Source organism: Mixophyes fleayi, chromosome 4 (genome assembly GCF_038048845.1).
Source record: "Mixophyes fleayi isolate aMixFle1 chromosome 4, aMixFle1.hap1, whole genome shotgun sequence".
Classification (NCBI taxonomy): Eukaryota; Metazoa; Chordata; class Amphibia; order Anura; family Limnodynastidae; genus Mixophyes; species Mixophyes fleayi.
Window position 1 is genome coordinate 100,837,914 of NC_134405.1, and position 15,479 is coordinate 100,853,392.

Sequence of the window (15,479 nt, forward strand, 5' to 3'; positions counted from 1 at the left end):
ATATATGTATGTATGTGTATATATATATATATATATATATATATATATATATATATATATATATAGATTTATGCATTTGTAGGCAATTTTAATGCATTACCCACAGTAATTATTTCATTATATATATATATATATATATATATATATATATATATATATATACACATATCCATACATACACCAATTAGTGACAACATTACAACCACTGCTAAGTGAAGTGAATAGTATTGCTTATCTCGTAAAAATGGCACCTGTCAAGGGGTAGGATATATTAGGCAGCAAGTGAGCGGTCAGTTTTTGAAGTTGATGTGTTGGAAGTAGGAAAAATCGATAAGTGTAAGGATCTGAGGGCCAAATTGTGATGGCTAGACGACTGGGTCAGAGCATCACCAAAATGGCAGGTCTGGTGTTCCTGGTGGTCCGAGGCAGGACAATTGCTGAACCAGCAATGGGGTCATTGGCCCCCAAGGCTCACTGTTGTGCGTGAGGAGCGAAGGCTAGCGTGTCTGGGCCAATCCCACAGAAGAGCTTTTCTAGCACAAATTGTTGAAAAAGTTAATGTTGGCTATGGTAGATAGGAGTCAGAACACAGTGCATCTCAGCTTGCTGCATATGGGGCTGCGTAGCCGTACACCGGTCAGAGTGCCCATGCTGATCCCCGTTCACTGCCGAAAGTGCCTACAATGGACATGTGAGCACCAGAACTGGACCATGGAGCAATGGAAGAAGGTGGTCAGGTTTGATGAGTCACACTTACTTTTACATGTGAACTACTGGGTGCGAGTGCATTATTTACCTGGGGAAGAGATTGCACCAGGATACATTATGGGAAGAAGGCAAGCCTGCGGAGGAAGTGTGATACCTTGGGTCCTGGCATTCATGTGGATGTTACTTTGGCACGTACCGCCTACATAAACATCGTTGCAGACCAAGTACACCCTTTCATGGCAACTTTATTCCCTGATAGCTGTGGCCTCTTTCTGCAGGATTGCAGAACATTGCACTGCCACATTGCAAAAATTGTTCAGGAATGGTTTGAAGAATTTGACAAAGAGTTCATGGTGTTGACTTGGCCCCCAAATTCCCCAGATCTCAGTCCAATCCGACAATCTGTGGAATGTGCTGAAAAAATAAGTCCAAGCCATGGAGCCCCCCCCCCCCCCCCCCCCTTTGCAACTTACAGGACTTAACATATCTGCTGCTAACGTCTTGGTGCCAGATACCACAGGACTCTTTCAAAGGTCTTGTGGAGACTATGCCTCGATGGGTCAGAGCTGTTTTGGCGGCACGAGGGGGACCCACACAATATTAGGCAAGTGGTTTTAATGTTGTGGCTGATTGGTATATATATTTCAAGACTTTCTGTACCTTGTAATATCTAAAAGCTCCTTAGATATTACGTTGATCACACGCATACATAATTCACAGCTATATAACCATATATAACTTTTATAAGTAGAATGTGCATTATTATGTGCATTCTATATCTCCATTTAATTTAATTGTTTGTAAGCAATGATTACCAGTAAGATCACACATTTGTTTAATAACTACACTTGCGTCCCGCTAATGATGATTAACCTCTGCCTATTTTACTATATATACTCTTGAGTATGTTGCAGTTCTCAAAAGCCGCTTGTTCATGAAACAATTATATATGTTTCTCTAGCCTGTCTAAGTGTTGCAGTGTCTGAGAGCTCCCAAGCATTGTATTATTCCCCTTATGCCACAATCATAACTATTTTGCATCCACTGTATACTTGGAAACCATATTTTTGTCTCTTGTTTGTTAAGATAGCGAATAATGCTTTGGGAGAACAAAAAAGTGATTAAAAAAAGATTATATAGGGTAAATCTACTTGTTCATGTTGATAATAATTTTTTTCTTTTGTTATACATAGCATAGTTCAGTTTGAAGCTTTACTCAAAGTACAAATGTAGCAACTTGCATATCTAGCACATTAAATTACAGGCTCCCTCTTGTGGTGAATTGGAGACACAGCTAAGGACATCATGTCCAAAAAAAATATATAATAAATAAAATGATTAACTGTCAACCTGGTGACATGTTCTCTTTAAACTGATAAATGTCTGTAAATCATTGATAGAAGAAAAACGGTGACGGGGGGAGGGTCAATTGTAACTGTCAAGCCCTTTACAATTCATTACCAAGTCAAACTGAAACCCTGTTGTAATAACAACATTCAAACACAGTGATAGCTTTCCCTCTTATATTGGATCATTTATTTAAATATGTGCCATTCCAATGATTGCTTCATATTTTGCTTTATTTTAGGTAACATAAAGAAACATTACAGATTAAAGCAATAACAAAATAAAGCTCATAATTACACCAATAAAATTAAATAGAATATAATAATATTTCCTGTACAGATACTCCTTTAATATTTTTATATTTTATTTCCTGTCTCATCATAAATATATGTTCTCACTTCCGTTGTGGTTTTAATCAAGGGTGGCGTTATAAAATTGTGTGGTACAACGAGGGAACAATTTCTATGGTATTTTGACACGTTTGTTTTGACAGATTTTGTGTGAGGAACTATAACTAACAGAATCCAGGTATACATCGCTCTGGCTTATTATATTAATATAGATTACTGTGTAAGTGATTGGACTGGTATTGTATCATTACTTTGGGAAAGGAGACATAGGGGTATGTTTACTAAACTTCGGGTTTGAAAAAGTGAAGATGTTGCCTATTGCAACCAATCAGATTCTAACTTTCATTCATTTAGTGCATTCTACAAAATGACAGCTAGTATCTGATTGGTTGCTATAGGCAACATCTCCACTTTTTCAAACCCGTAGTTTAGTAAATCTAGCCCATAGCTTGTATGGAAAGTATTTTACACATTTGAACAAATTAATTCATTCAACGGAGAGACATTTAAGTCCACACTGGCCTTTGACTTCTTTTTAGTTAACTTTCCACTAGCTTTGACGTATTTGTCTTTATTATGAATAACCTGGATGTATTGGTCAGTGCTGCTATTTTGCTGGTCACTGCTAGATGCATTAGACATTGAGTCAGACTCTGTAAGACAAGGGTCAAGTTTGCGCTTTGACTTCACTTTCCTGTGGCGTTCCACAAAGTGTTCATCAAGGTCAAAATTCCTCAGATGTAATTTTTTGCGATGATGTGTCTTTTCTGAGTCGGTCTGGAAACCTCCTTCCCAAGATTTACATTGCAGCCGAGCTAGGTCTCTTTCTGTACGATCACCAATGTAAAAGCGAGGAGGGTGATGGAGATCTGTTAGAGAACGAGGACGGTTGGATCTACGGATTAAATCTCTCTGAAGTTCTTCTTCCTCCTCGCTGAGGTGCGGAGAGTAAGACCGCCGTGATGTCTGAACTACAAATCTTCTGACATTTCTTGGGTACAACTCCACTATGTCTCCAGACTCGTCCATTCGGAAGTGTCTTGGTAGCCTAGATGTTGACCGTAGGAGTTTCTTGCGAGATTCATGCTCATTAACAATAAAATATCTTGTGTGAGGCCTGTGAGAGACAACACTTGGTGCACTGGATCCATGATGTTCAGGTGTTATATGTCTGATTCCTTTTCTGAACAAAGGCTCTGATTGTACATCTTCAGCTTGCTTCTTCTGTGCTCCTGGATTGTAGTTCTTTGTTCTACAGACATCATTAGAACTTCCCAACTTTACACTGGCTGACCTGCAAACAAAACTGCATTAGTGCATACATGTCAACATTTCACTGCAAGTTCTACTTATTTATTACTGTATAAGGCGGAAGCATTTCTCTATTTTGGAATGGGGAAGGAGTGGAGGGAGTGCACAGAGCACCAACACATCACATATTTCAGTAATCAGTTTGCAGTGCCCAACTGAAGAGAAATATTCTGTGGAGATTAGTAGAGTCAAACGCAAGTGAGTGTATAAAAGTGAGTGTATTGTTTGGCCTACACCAGTAACGTTTAATTGGAAAATGTTGTTGAATGAAGATATTATAGTCATTATTTAAATTTTCACAGAAGATATAGCTGCTTTGAGATTGGCAGTGTGCCAGGGCAGACCAGGGCATGGTGTGGCTGTATCAGGGGCATGGCCAATTCTGTCCTGGTGTTATTTTATTCTGGGATGTGGGCAGACATGGTATAGCATTATTTATATGGCTGTATTGGTTACACAACACTTTTCATGGAATACTGCACTGTGAGTATTGGCATAAAAGAAATATAAGGAAGAGGTTCTTGGCTAAGGAGCTTACAGTCAAATTAAATTTATGGGGAAACAAAAAAAAGGTCATTGACAGATTAGTGGGTAAGTCAAACAGGAATATAAGGGTCAAAATGCAGACCAGAGGTCATAGTCTTAAACCTGCTTTACTCAGCAAGTGGTTCTTGTGGTGTGAAGGTATGAGGAGAGAATATTAACATTGGAACATTGGGCTTTCCAAACATAAGGAACAGCATACGCAAAAGGTGTTAGATATAGTCATATTGGCAAAGTAGGTATAAAACCTATGAACCACAAAAGAGTGCAGAAATTAAGCAGAAATACAAGGGAAGAGCCATGAAATATAGAAGTAGGTTTTGAATTGTGTATTAAAGGGGTTTTTGAGGGATGAGCAATTATTCCTCTATTATAGCTTCCCCACAATGTAGCAAATTAGGGGGAAGAAAGGAGGAGTTGATAACTCCTCAAATCTGCCCATTACTTGAAGTGAGAAGCATCACAGAGCCAATTTAAACTGTGATCTCTATGCAAGAGAGGTGGCTCTGTATAGTCCTCTGCAGTGCTACTAAAGAGGGCCGGAGGATGTTAGTCATTTTGTAAGATAATGCGTTTTAAAGATATGGCATAGTATTTGCCTAGAAGTTGAGATGAACCCATGTTGGCATGATTCGTATAAATCAGGCCAGCCAAAGAAGAGTGTAGTGACAGGGCAGGAATATAAAGTGAGTCTGTTCCATTCATGCTCCTGACTTCAGGTACAGATAATGGGATGAGGGGTTTCCTGAGGGAGTGGTCCTCTCCTGTTTGTGACATGGACTAGTCATAAGGGGGAAATAATTACTGATTGCTTGAATTCCTTGCTTTATGTATATTTTAATGACAAGTCTAACCTTTAGCAGGCATTGGTAATCTTACTTTTACCATTACAGAGTTAGAAATATGGTCCTGTAAAAAGTATAAAAGTGAAAGTAAATCATATTTGTAATGTGGGTACAATTCTATTTAAATCAATCTTTTATAGGTCATATTTACCCAATAATGCTCAGTATTATTTTTACATGGTATGTACCTGGCTGACACATGTTCTGCCCTCGGTGGTTTTACTCTGGACACAGAAGGGCTCAGGGTTACATTTGAAGTTTGTGGAACAACCGCACGTGGAGCAGATTGCGTGATAGTTTGTATCCGGCTGCGTTTGGTGACTGGAGACTCAAAGTTCACCACGCTGCCATTCTTTCTCGGTGTGGAAGAATGCAGGGATGACTCTTGGCTGATGATGTCACTGTCTTGTTCTCTCTTTTTATCATGTCCATCCGTATTCTGGAATCGGGCTGAGAACACAAAATATGGTTATATACAGTGTCACTCCAAAAAAGATAAAAGTCCACTAAAATGGTCACTTGCACTATACCTTAAAAAAGCAAAATCAGGTCACAAATAAGCCCTTCCCATTATCTCCCCAAGCCACACCCAGATCCACCCAAAACACTTACACATCACCGAGGGGACATGCCTCTTTTGGGGTCCACAAATGGAAACAGTCCCACTGAAATAGAGACTGAAGGTATGACTAAACACAGTTGATATAGCCATTTTATGAGAATGTGGCACATCAATTTACTAGGAACCAGTACTTTATGAATATAAGTCAGGCTTCCTTAATATTGATCAAGTAGATTCACAGGCTGCAAACTGGTTGAGCCCATAAAATGGATACTATTTTGTTTTTATTTTTGCATTCTAATTTTCAGACATCTTGCATACCTCCCAGCATTGAAAAAAGCAAATCAAATAGGTCTATACCCCACATCAGTACAGCCATGCCCACATTCTGTTAGAGCCATGCCCATTATTCCCAGTAAGCTAATCCTCTTTATTGTGCTGCAGATCAGGAAAGCATAGCCAAATTCAGGACTATTGGGAAATTTGCATTTTGAGTAAAAATTATGAAAACGGTTCAGGTAACTGTATAACATCTGGTGCTACCAATCAGATGATTGCTTTTCATTTTGGTGCACTGAATGCTGAATGTACACCGCAAATCGATTTGGTCTGGTGCTTCTAGACCAGTGATGGGCAATCTGATATACTTAAAATGTCGCATGTGCAGCCTTCTAGCCTTCAAAAGGTTAATTTTATTAGTTAAAAAAAATCCCTAAAATAGCCTCCACACTCCCAGATCATCCCAAAATGCCCCTGTTTGCCACTCAGACCCCCCCACTATCTTCAAAATTTCCTCACATGCCCTCAGATCCGCATGTAACACAAAATACTCCCACATGTCACTCAGAGGGTAAATGTATCAAGCTGAGAGTTTTCCAGCGAGTTTGAAAAACCAATCAGATTCTAGCTACCATTTATTTAGTACATTCTACAAAATGACAGCTAGAATCTGATTGGTTGCTATAGGCAACATCTCCACTTTTCAAACTCGCCAGAAAACTCTCAGCTTGATACATTTACCCCCAGATGTTCTACTTGCCACTCACTCCTCCCATTTGACACAAAATACTCTCTTCTGACTTCCTGATATGTCACTCAAACCCCCCATTTACCCACACTAAGTAACTGTGTTCTTAGTGATCCTCAGATTTTAGTCAAGTCCTGATATGAACCTGGAAACCTTGAATTTCAGGGTCAGACCCCCATCATTTCCAAATATGATATGTATCTGTTGTATGTAATGACTGTTAAGTATATATGTTTGAATCATGTCCCCACATATTGCACTCACCATTGATAAGAGTGAGCCTCTTGAGATTCCGTTGATTACACTTCTAATTCTCTGCTGATACTGACATTCCTCTCTGCCACAGCAGTGTTCCTATAACTGCAGATTTACTGGGGGTCAAATCACCTCTCACCTGCTTATACTGCTCACTTCAACCTCAATTGGTCACCATTTTTTTAAGCCATAGAGTGTGCGAAGAATGGAATAGAAGACAAATACGTAAGGAGCCGTCAAGTAATCCATGCTAGCCTGGATGGTGATGTATTAGCAATGCACAGTTGGAGCTGCTATTAATCTTATCTGCATTATATGTTTGTGAAGCAGAATGGAGTCATAGAGCTGGAGGCTTCCTGTTGCCCATTACTGGTCTATATGGTCCCCTCTGCAGACTTTAAAGATCATGCCTACTCTCCACAAGATAGAAATGCGTCTAGGTGGATGGGGAATTGGAAAATTTTCAAGAGATGCCCTGTGCAAAAGTGTAAATGTAATCAAATTCCAACCTCCTATGACTTTAGAACATCCCTCGTCAAATAAAACATTTAGATTCTTCTAAAATACGGCTTTTTTTTAGCCTCATTTATGACTTTGATTAGTCATGAAAGTGAAGGGATATCAGGACTGTTTTATGACATTTGACTCTATGTGTTTGAAGATTTTTTTTTTACATTGTTTAGAAATGCTCATGGGGGAAACTGCATTCCATTATAAGTATAGGGAGAGGACAAGTCTTTTTGCGTGGTGTAAATGGCTGTGCGTCCGCCGTTGAAAATGTGTTCATCTCATCGAATACTGTATCGCATTTATGTAGTCTGGCTCCTCAAAATTAAATCTTGTTTTGCACTGGTGTGCTGTGCACTTTGTATAAAATACTCTACTCAACTCGACACCTCCCATCAGTCGCGTGCTTCTTCACAGACACCGTCATCTTTCCTCTGCAAATCTAAGCACTTTCGTGGAATACTTCTGCTCACCAGAGGAAATCACAGGTAATGTATTTAAAGAGGGTTTTGCACTGCTCCCAGGCCCGGCGCTCCCATTAGGCAAGGTTAGGCAATTGCCTAGGGCGCCGGGCTCTGCAGGGAAAAATTAAAAAAAATGACTATGGTCATTTAAAATTGTGCGGAAATCCACGGGGAGGAGAGGGGAAAAGGGGCTATTAATCTTACCTGCATGAAGCTGCTCCTCTCTGCTCTGTCTCCTCCCCTCCGCTCACTGACAGTGACAGGCCGTGATGATGACATCATCACGGCCCGACAGTGTCTGTGAGGGGAGGGGAGAAGACAGAGCAGAGTGGAGCAGCTTCATGCAGGTAAGATAAAGAAAGACATGGGGAGGGGAGCTGAGGGGAGGGAAGCTCAGCGCCAATTTTGACAGGGTACCCACGGCGGGGGGGGGCACCGATTTTTAAAGGGGGAGGGCGCCGATTTTCACACTGTGCCTAAGGCGCCAAGGACCCTAGCACCGGCGCTGACTGCTCCTCATCAGTTTTGTGCACTGTAAGTGAAATCTACTGACAGCCTTTCAGTAATGAGTGATGTGACTCAAGACTGTGTATTAAGTATATGAACCTGACCCACTGCTCTCAGTGTTGCCATCCCTTTCCAAACAGTACTTAGTCTGACACATTTTTATACCACACCCAATCTCTGCAAAAAATAAAACCGTACCAACCTCTAGAGGAAATTTTTCTCAGTTTGATACTCAAGTACCTACAACAGGCCATGATATGAAGATTTTTGTCTGTGTGAGCAGGTGGGATAATTGCGGATTAAGTTAAATACACTAGATCACCTGTGCTCAGTTATGGAAACCCTGAAAGCATGACTTACATGGCGTTTTGAGTACCGTTGTAAAACCCTAATGCAAAATGATTGCTTTGTCCTTTTCATAGGAAATAATTTCAAAAGGATGTTAGACCGCTATGTTTTTCTTACTGATAAACCAAAATATAATTGTAGCTGAATTTACTGAGTAAAATTGCTTAGAGTTGCCAAACATGGTTGAACAAGCACAAACTTTAAGTCACTTTGGTTGGCATTTACCATTTTTCCTTGGTTTGTTTCTTCAGGCTACCATTAATGGCCTCTAATTCCGTAGTGTCTTGGACCACCATGGCAACCACAGTCACATGGCACACGATGTAATGAGCAGAGAGGCTTTGGATCGTCCCTCTGAGCTCTGTGTACTGTAAAATACTTCTCTCCCCCCTCTCTGCAATCACATGACATGCTGAAAGCTGGGACTCTGTGTATGTGTAGCTGGCAGTCATAATTGTAACCTCCAGAGAGATTTTGAGAAGGAGTTAATGAGTTATAGAAAGACACCTAAGAAAAATGAATATCAGGTGTATGCTTAAAAGGTACTTAACTTGCTATGTAAGGAAAAAATATAAACCTATATGGATTTCTGATTTAAAATATATTATTTTTAAAATGACAAAACCTACCTACAGTCAATTGAACTTTTTTTTTGTCCTCAGTTCTGTCCTAGAAAATAAAATACACTTTAATAATGATGATGATTACTGCACCAAATAGGCCTCAATACAACCTCCTCAAACCTGTACTTACAGTTTGAATCTGTGCTCTTAGCTGATTATTGGTGAACTTCAGGGACCTTGCAATGCTCTGAAGGTAATATATTAACATACTAAAATAAAGAAAAATAATTTTAATGCACAGAAAACAAAATACAAATAAAAACTCTAGACAATATTTAATTTAAAATGAGACCAAGACAGATATTTTTGAAAGGGGTGGAATGAGAGAAAACATTTTTAGGTAAAAAACAAATTAATTTATTTACACCTTATTTTAAAATGTTACATTCAGGGTTATTTTCCACGTCAGGAAAATTAAGTTAATTAAACATAAAAATTTGTGTTGGAATCTCAAATTTGACTTTATTTACCATTACATTGTCTATAAAAAGTATTCACTCCCTAAGACATTTTATTTTCTTACATCATGAAATCAAAATATTGTAATTATGTAGAAAAACAATTCTAAAGCTTTGTCTTAATTTATGACAAATAAAAAAACAGGCATAATTGATTACATAAGTCACTCCTTTTGCCACAATACACATACATTAACACTTATACAATCGTTTTCAGAGGTCTCGATAATTAATGTGATTGGAGTCTACTTGTGAACAATTAAATAGTTAAAATTGAACTTGCAACCTGTGAGAGGTTCCACAGTTAGTGTATTTCTAAACCAGAGTTTCATTATGAATATCAAAAAAACATTCATAGGAAATTCAAGAAAACGTTATTGAAAAGCACCAATCAGGGCAGGAATGTAAGAAGGTTTCAAAGATATTTAATATCCATCAGACCACTGTCAAGTCTATCAAAAAGAAATAGAGAGAACACCACACAACTGTGTTTGTCTATAACAGGCCATCCTCCAAAACTAAGTACCTGTGTAAGAAGGAAACTTCCAAAGAACACTATCTCTACAATGACACATCCTATGGGGATCCTACTCTACCTCAGGGTATGGAAAATCTGTCAAATTAGAGAGCAAAAAATACGGAGCAAGATATATACAACTCTGCAAGAGGACTTGTTTGAATATTTATATTCCAGCAAGATAATGACCCAAAGGATACAGCAATAGTGACATTGGAGGGGTTCAAATACAAAAAAATAAATGCCCTGGAGAGGACCTGTCAAAGCCCAGACCTCAATCCCTTTGAGAACCTGTGGATTGAATAGAAAATTATTGTTCACTAACAGTCGTCATCTAACCTGACGGAGCTTGAGTAATATTGCAAAGAAGAATTGGTGAAAACTGTGATGTCCAGAAGTGCATAATTAGTACAGACTTTCCTAAGTAGACTTATGGCTGTAACTGCAAAACAATTAGATAAACGCTTATGTAACCAATTATTGTCTATTTTTGGTGATTACCTAAGAAAATTCTTTGAAGTTGTTTTTTTCCCCAAAGTTGTTTGATATTACCATCAAAATCCATTATTTTTTATTCAATTATGTAAGAAAATCAAAACATGAAAATGCCAAAAGGGTGAATACTTTCATAACAACAGATTATCTTATAAAACATGGAGAAAACATTTGTTATTCTTTTTAAAGTTAAAATGGAATAAAAAAATTACCTGGTTATGATTTACCGCTGTAAAAAGCTTCCCTTTACAATGCAGCTCCGCTTGAAATTTAATCGCCGAACACGTTGAACACGCGGGTGTTGAAAAACCCGCATGTTCATACATTTACCCCCTAGACTCTGATTGGTTGCTATAGGCAACATCCCCACTTTTTCAAACCCGCAGCTTAGTAAATCTAGCCCTTAAATTCACTGTGCTCTTCAGAAAAACTGATTTTGTATCACAATGTGTTCAAATGGAGACTGCATGGCAACAGGTTTGATTGAAACACCTCAATTCAATATTTAACAGGTGTGGCCAAGTACTTTTGTCCATATAGTGTGTGTGTGTGTGTGTGTATATATATATATATATATATATATATATATATCTCCACACAAAACATAATAAGCCATTTTTTAGCACAATACTACATAAGGAGAAAATTGAACCAAGGGTCTTTCATTATTATTGGCACAAGCAACTCATGTTCTTTCTCCAAAAGACTATAGGACTTGTTGCATACATGTCTGTCCAGTATTCACTGAATCCTCAAGTGTGCTGACTTCATAAATGTCAATGATCTCTATTTACAACCGTGAGCCATATAGCAAAACCAATGTTGTAGTTTAACCTTGGCTGTTTAGTCATGTATCACTCCTGTCTTAATGTTGACTTTGGAATATCTGGCTGTGTTTGAAGCCAGGCGCATGGTTCAAAGAGCACTTACAAGAGAAGAAGTAAAGCAGGAAGGACCACGACAGGACTGCTGACATAGCTCATCACCTTGTTAAACCAAGCAGGAAAATCTGTTTCAATGGTTTCTGAAATGATGTCATAAATTTTCTCTTGTCCACTGTTGAGATAATTACCACAAAATTATTTATATAGTACATATGATAAACTTTTATAACAGATAGTGATAGAAAAGTTTGTGTTATTTCACACATTTCTTAATAGTTTTTACACATCTTGTACATTTATTACCATAGCAGTATACTGATATGATGTCTCCTAAAAATTGGAAGTTGTAATAATGTACAGTTGGAAGCAAGCTATTGTATAATGAAAAACATTAGTGTTTATTTGGATTTAATTTATATGTACTTAGTATAGTTGATGGAAAACATGCTATATGCTGTGTGATCCTAGATACATTAGAAAGTGCATATCATTCGCGTTTTAATATGGCATCTGTGTGTCTCCAAATGAGCTCAAATGCATGTGTTATAGGTGTAAAATGTACATACTTTTAAGTTCTGAGGAGTGCATGTACTTAATGCCAAGTGATTAATGATGCACTCATCAATGATACAGTGCGTTGTAGTGTACACAAGGATGAGATCCCATTAACATTAATAAATGGCTCTGGTAGCCAAAGATCTAAATAAAAGCTAAGAACTAAATAAAATGATCAAGGGGGCCATTTTACTTACTACAAACTTAGGTTGCGGTATATTACAAAATGTCATTTATATCTGCAGAAAGAAAAGCTGATGTATTGCACTTGATGTAAATGTTTAGACTGCTGAAAAAATCCCAGGAATTGGGATGAAACATGTCAGCTGTTTAAGTAGTATCTAGTGGACGAGTGAAGGGATATGATTACATACTGAATTAAGTTGGCCAGAACAAAATGCTCCTCATCTAAGTTGCAGAGTTTTATATGGTGACATCTGGACAAGTGCTGCTGGGATTATTAAAATATCAGAGAAAAAAACTTAATTTATTGTGACTTGTAACTCTGTGAAGTTGGAATTATTTGGGAATAGTAGACCAGGGAGAGTGCCTAATGGAATCCTTGTAAATATTCTAATGTTGTCTGTGGACTGCGACTCACTAATTACTAACAAATACTTGGAAATGCCACTGTGTGTCTTTCTTTTGGAAGGGCCTGTTTAAATTGCCCCAAAAAATTGCTGAGCCTTGTGTATTTATTTTTCTTTTTGCATGAACATAGCTAAGAAAGGTGACCGAAGAAGCCATATGTCAATTAAAAAGTTAAAAGCGTTAGATGCATACAATATACATATATAGCTTTGCTACATTATAAAAGAACATTGATATCTATGATGATCAGGGGCTGGCTGGCAGATTTTAGTTTGGGGGGCAAGCACACAGTACTGGCCCATAAGTAGTGGCCCATCCTAAAAGGGTGGTTTTCAGTACAATATGTATTTATCAATATGAAAAAGAGGTTATTTTAGTGTTGCTTAAACCAATACTTTATTATTATAAAATATAAATCTTAAATAATAAAAATAAATAATGCAAGAAAAAAAACAACCGTTCCCCCTTCATAACACTTCTGCCCCCTTTACCACACTGTCCACCTGTAGCACCTGCAGCACACTGTTCATCATCATAATCTCTTTATTTATATAGCACCACTAATTCCGCAGTGCTGTACAGAGAACTCATCAGTCCTTGCCCCATTGGAGCTTACAATCTAAATCCCCTAACACACACACACACACACACACACACACACACACACACACACACACACACACACACACACTGAGAGAGACTAAGGGCAATTTAATAGCAGTCAATTAACCTACCAGTATGTTTTTGGAGTGTGGGAGGAAACCAGAACACCTGGAGGAAACCCAATGCAAACACGGAGAGAACATACAAACTCCACACAGATAAGGCCATGGTCGGGAATCAAACTCATGACCCCAGTGCTGTGAGGCAGAAGTGCTAAGCCACCATGTGTTCCCTTTTCATCACACTGTTCACCTTTCATAACACTACTGTCCCCTTCATCACACTGTGCCCCTGCATCCCACGGTGCCCCACTTCACACTGTGTCACTGTATCCCATTGTGCCCTTCTTCACACTGTGCCCCTCATTACACTTTGCCTCTTATCACACTGTGCCCCTCATTACATTCTCCACCTCATTACTGCACCCTTATTGCATTGTCCCCCTCATTACTGTGCCCCCCATTACATTGTCCCCCTCATTACTGTGCCCCTCTATATACATTTCTAATTGTCTTACCTTTCTATGGTCTTTTCTCTTCTTCTCTTCTTCTTTTCTTCTCAGCAGTTCCTCCCAGTGCTCCTCACTGACAGCGTTGGGATGTCATGATGATATCACACTCGTCAGTCAGTGAAGAGGAGGATTCCTGTAGGACTGTCATTTGAGAGATGCAGGTAGTCTATGCAGTCCATGCATAGGCGGCCGCATTGCATAATAATAATTTAGCTAATTCTTACACATGTATGGGAAATACATATTACCTAAATATAGCTTACTTAAATGTAGCTTACCTAAATGGTCCACAGTTTATGGATGGCTTGTATCTTGCTATAGAAAAAACAGTTGGCAACATACACAGGAAAAGCATGAACAAGAGCATAGCAAGGTAGAAGTTATTGGATCTGCAAAAGAAGAGCTTGTTGAATGTTCTACATCATATATGCATCTGATTATATGTAGGTTTCACATTTTATTAAATAGAATGTCCTTGCTTCTGTGTTTGTTATTTACTGTTGTATTACAAAAAATTCTCAAATAAAATGATGTTAAAAAAAAAAAATAGTATGCCCTAACAAACAGGTGACATGAAGTGGCACATTCAATTCTGTACAAAGAGTGGCTGGAACATTTCACAATGAGAGTCCTTAGTAAACGGTAGTGTGCGCAGCCGAACATCATAGTGATGTTGCTAACACTACCCTCTGTTTCTGTCCCTCAAATCCACTGCCTAGGTGTCATCCTCTACTCTCTCTCCTTCAAACCTCACATTCAGTCTTTCTCTAAATCCTGCCACCTCCACATTCAAGATTCGGCCCTTTCTCACCATGGAAGTCACCAAAACTCCCAGTCACTCCCTTGTAATCTCTCGCCCAACTACTATAACCTCCTTCTCTCTGGCCTACCCATCTCCTTTACATGCTTCAGTCTATCAATACTGCTGCCCACCTTAGTTTTCACCAGCCACTCTATCTTTGTTTTCCCTCTCTGTCAGTTGCTACAATGGCTCCCTGTATCCTACAGAAATAAATTTAAACTCCTCACCCTCACCTACAAAGCTCTCAACCAATCCTCTACCCCCTACATCTCTAACCTCATTTCCACCCACACTCCTTCCTGTCCCCTCCACTCTGCCATTGACTTTTGCCTCTATACCACACTGATTACCCTTTCTCACTACCAACTCCAGTACTTCACCCAGGGTGTTCTGCTCCTGTGGAATAATCTTCCATGTCCTATCAGATTAGCCTCTACTCAATAAGGCGGACGCAGGGGGGTTTCTGAGTCTCCAGCAACCCCCCCTGCGCTAACTAAGTGGCCGCTATAGCTGCACTGTCCTATACAGCAGCCGCAGCGCTGTCAAAGAAGCGTCCGCGGCGGTGCTGTAGTGTATACAGCACTGCCGCGGACGCTTCTTAGACAG

The 15,479-nt window shown here is 38.9% G+C and overlaps 1 protein-coding gene across 1 annotated transcript in view; it reads right to left on the minus strand.

Annotated features, from left to right (window-relative positions):
* Nucleotides 1–2,767: 2,767 nt before the first annotated feature.
* Nucleotides 2,768–15,479, minus strand: part of TMC3 (transmembrane channel like 3) — a 45,977-nt gene continuing 33,265 nt past the window's right edge. Inside the window, exons 17-22 of the mRNA XM_075205922.1 lie at nucleotides 14,350–14,460; nucleotides 11,798–11,923; nucleotides 9,528–9,606; nucleotides 9,404–9,443; nucleotides 5,293–5,554; nucleotides 2,768–3,699 (exon numbers count right to left, since the gene is read on the minus strand). Of these exons, the coding sequence (XP_075062023.1) occupies nucleotides 2,871–3,699; nucleotides 5,293–5,554; nucleotides 9,404–9,443; nucleotides 9,528–9,606; nucleotides 11,798–11,923; nucleotides 14,350–14,460 (1,447 nt within the window). The 3' untranslated portion in view covers nucleotides 2,768–2,870. The remainder of the gene's footprint in view (nucleotides 3,700–5,292; nucleotides 5,555–9,403; nucleotides 9,444–9,527; nucleotides 9,607–11,797; nucleotides 11,924–14,349; nucleotides 14,461–15,479) is intronic.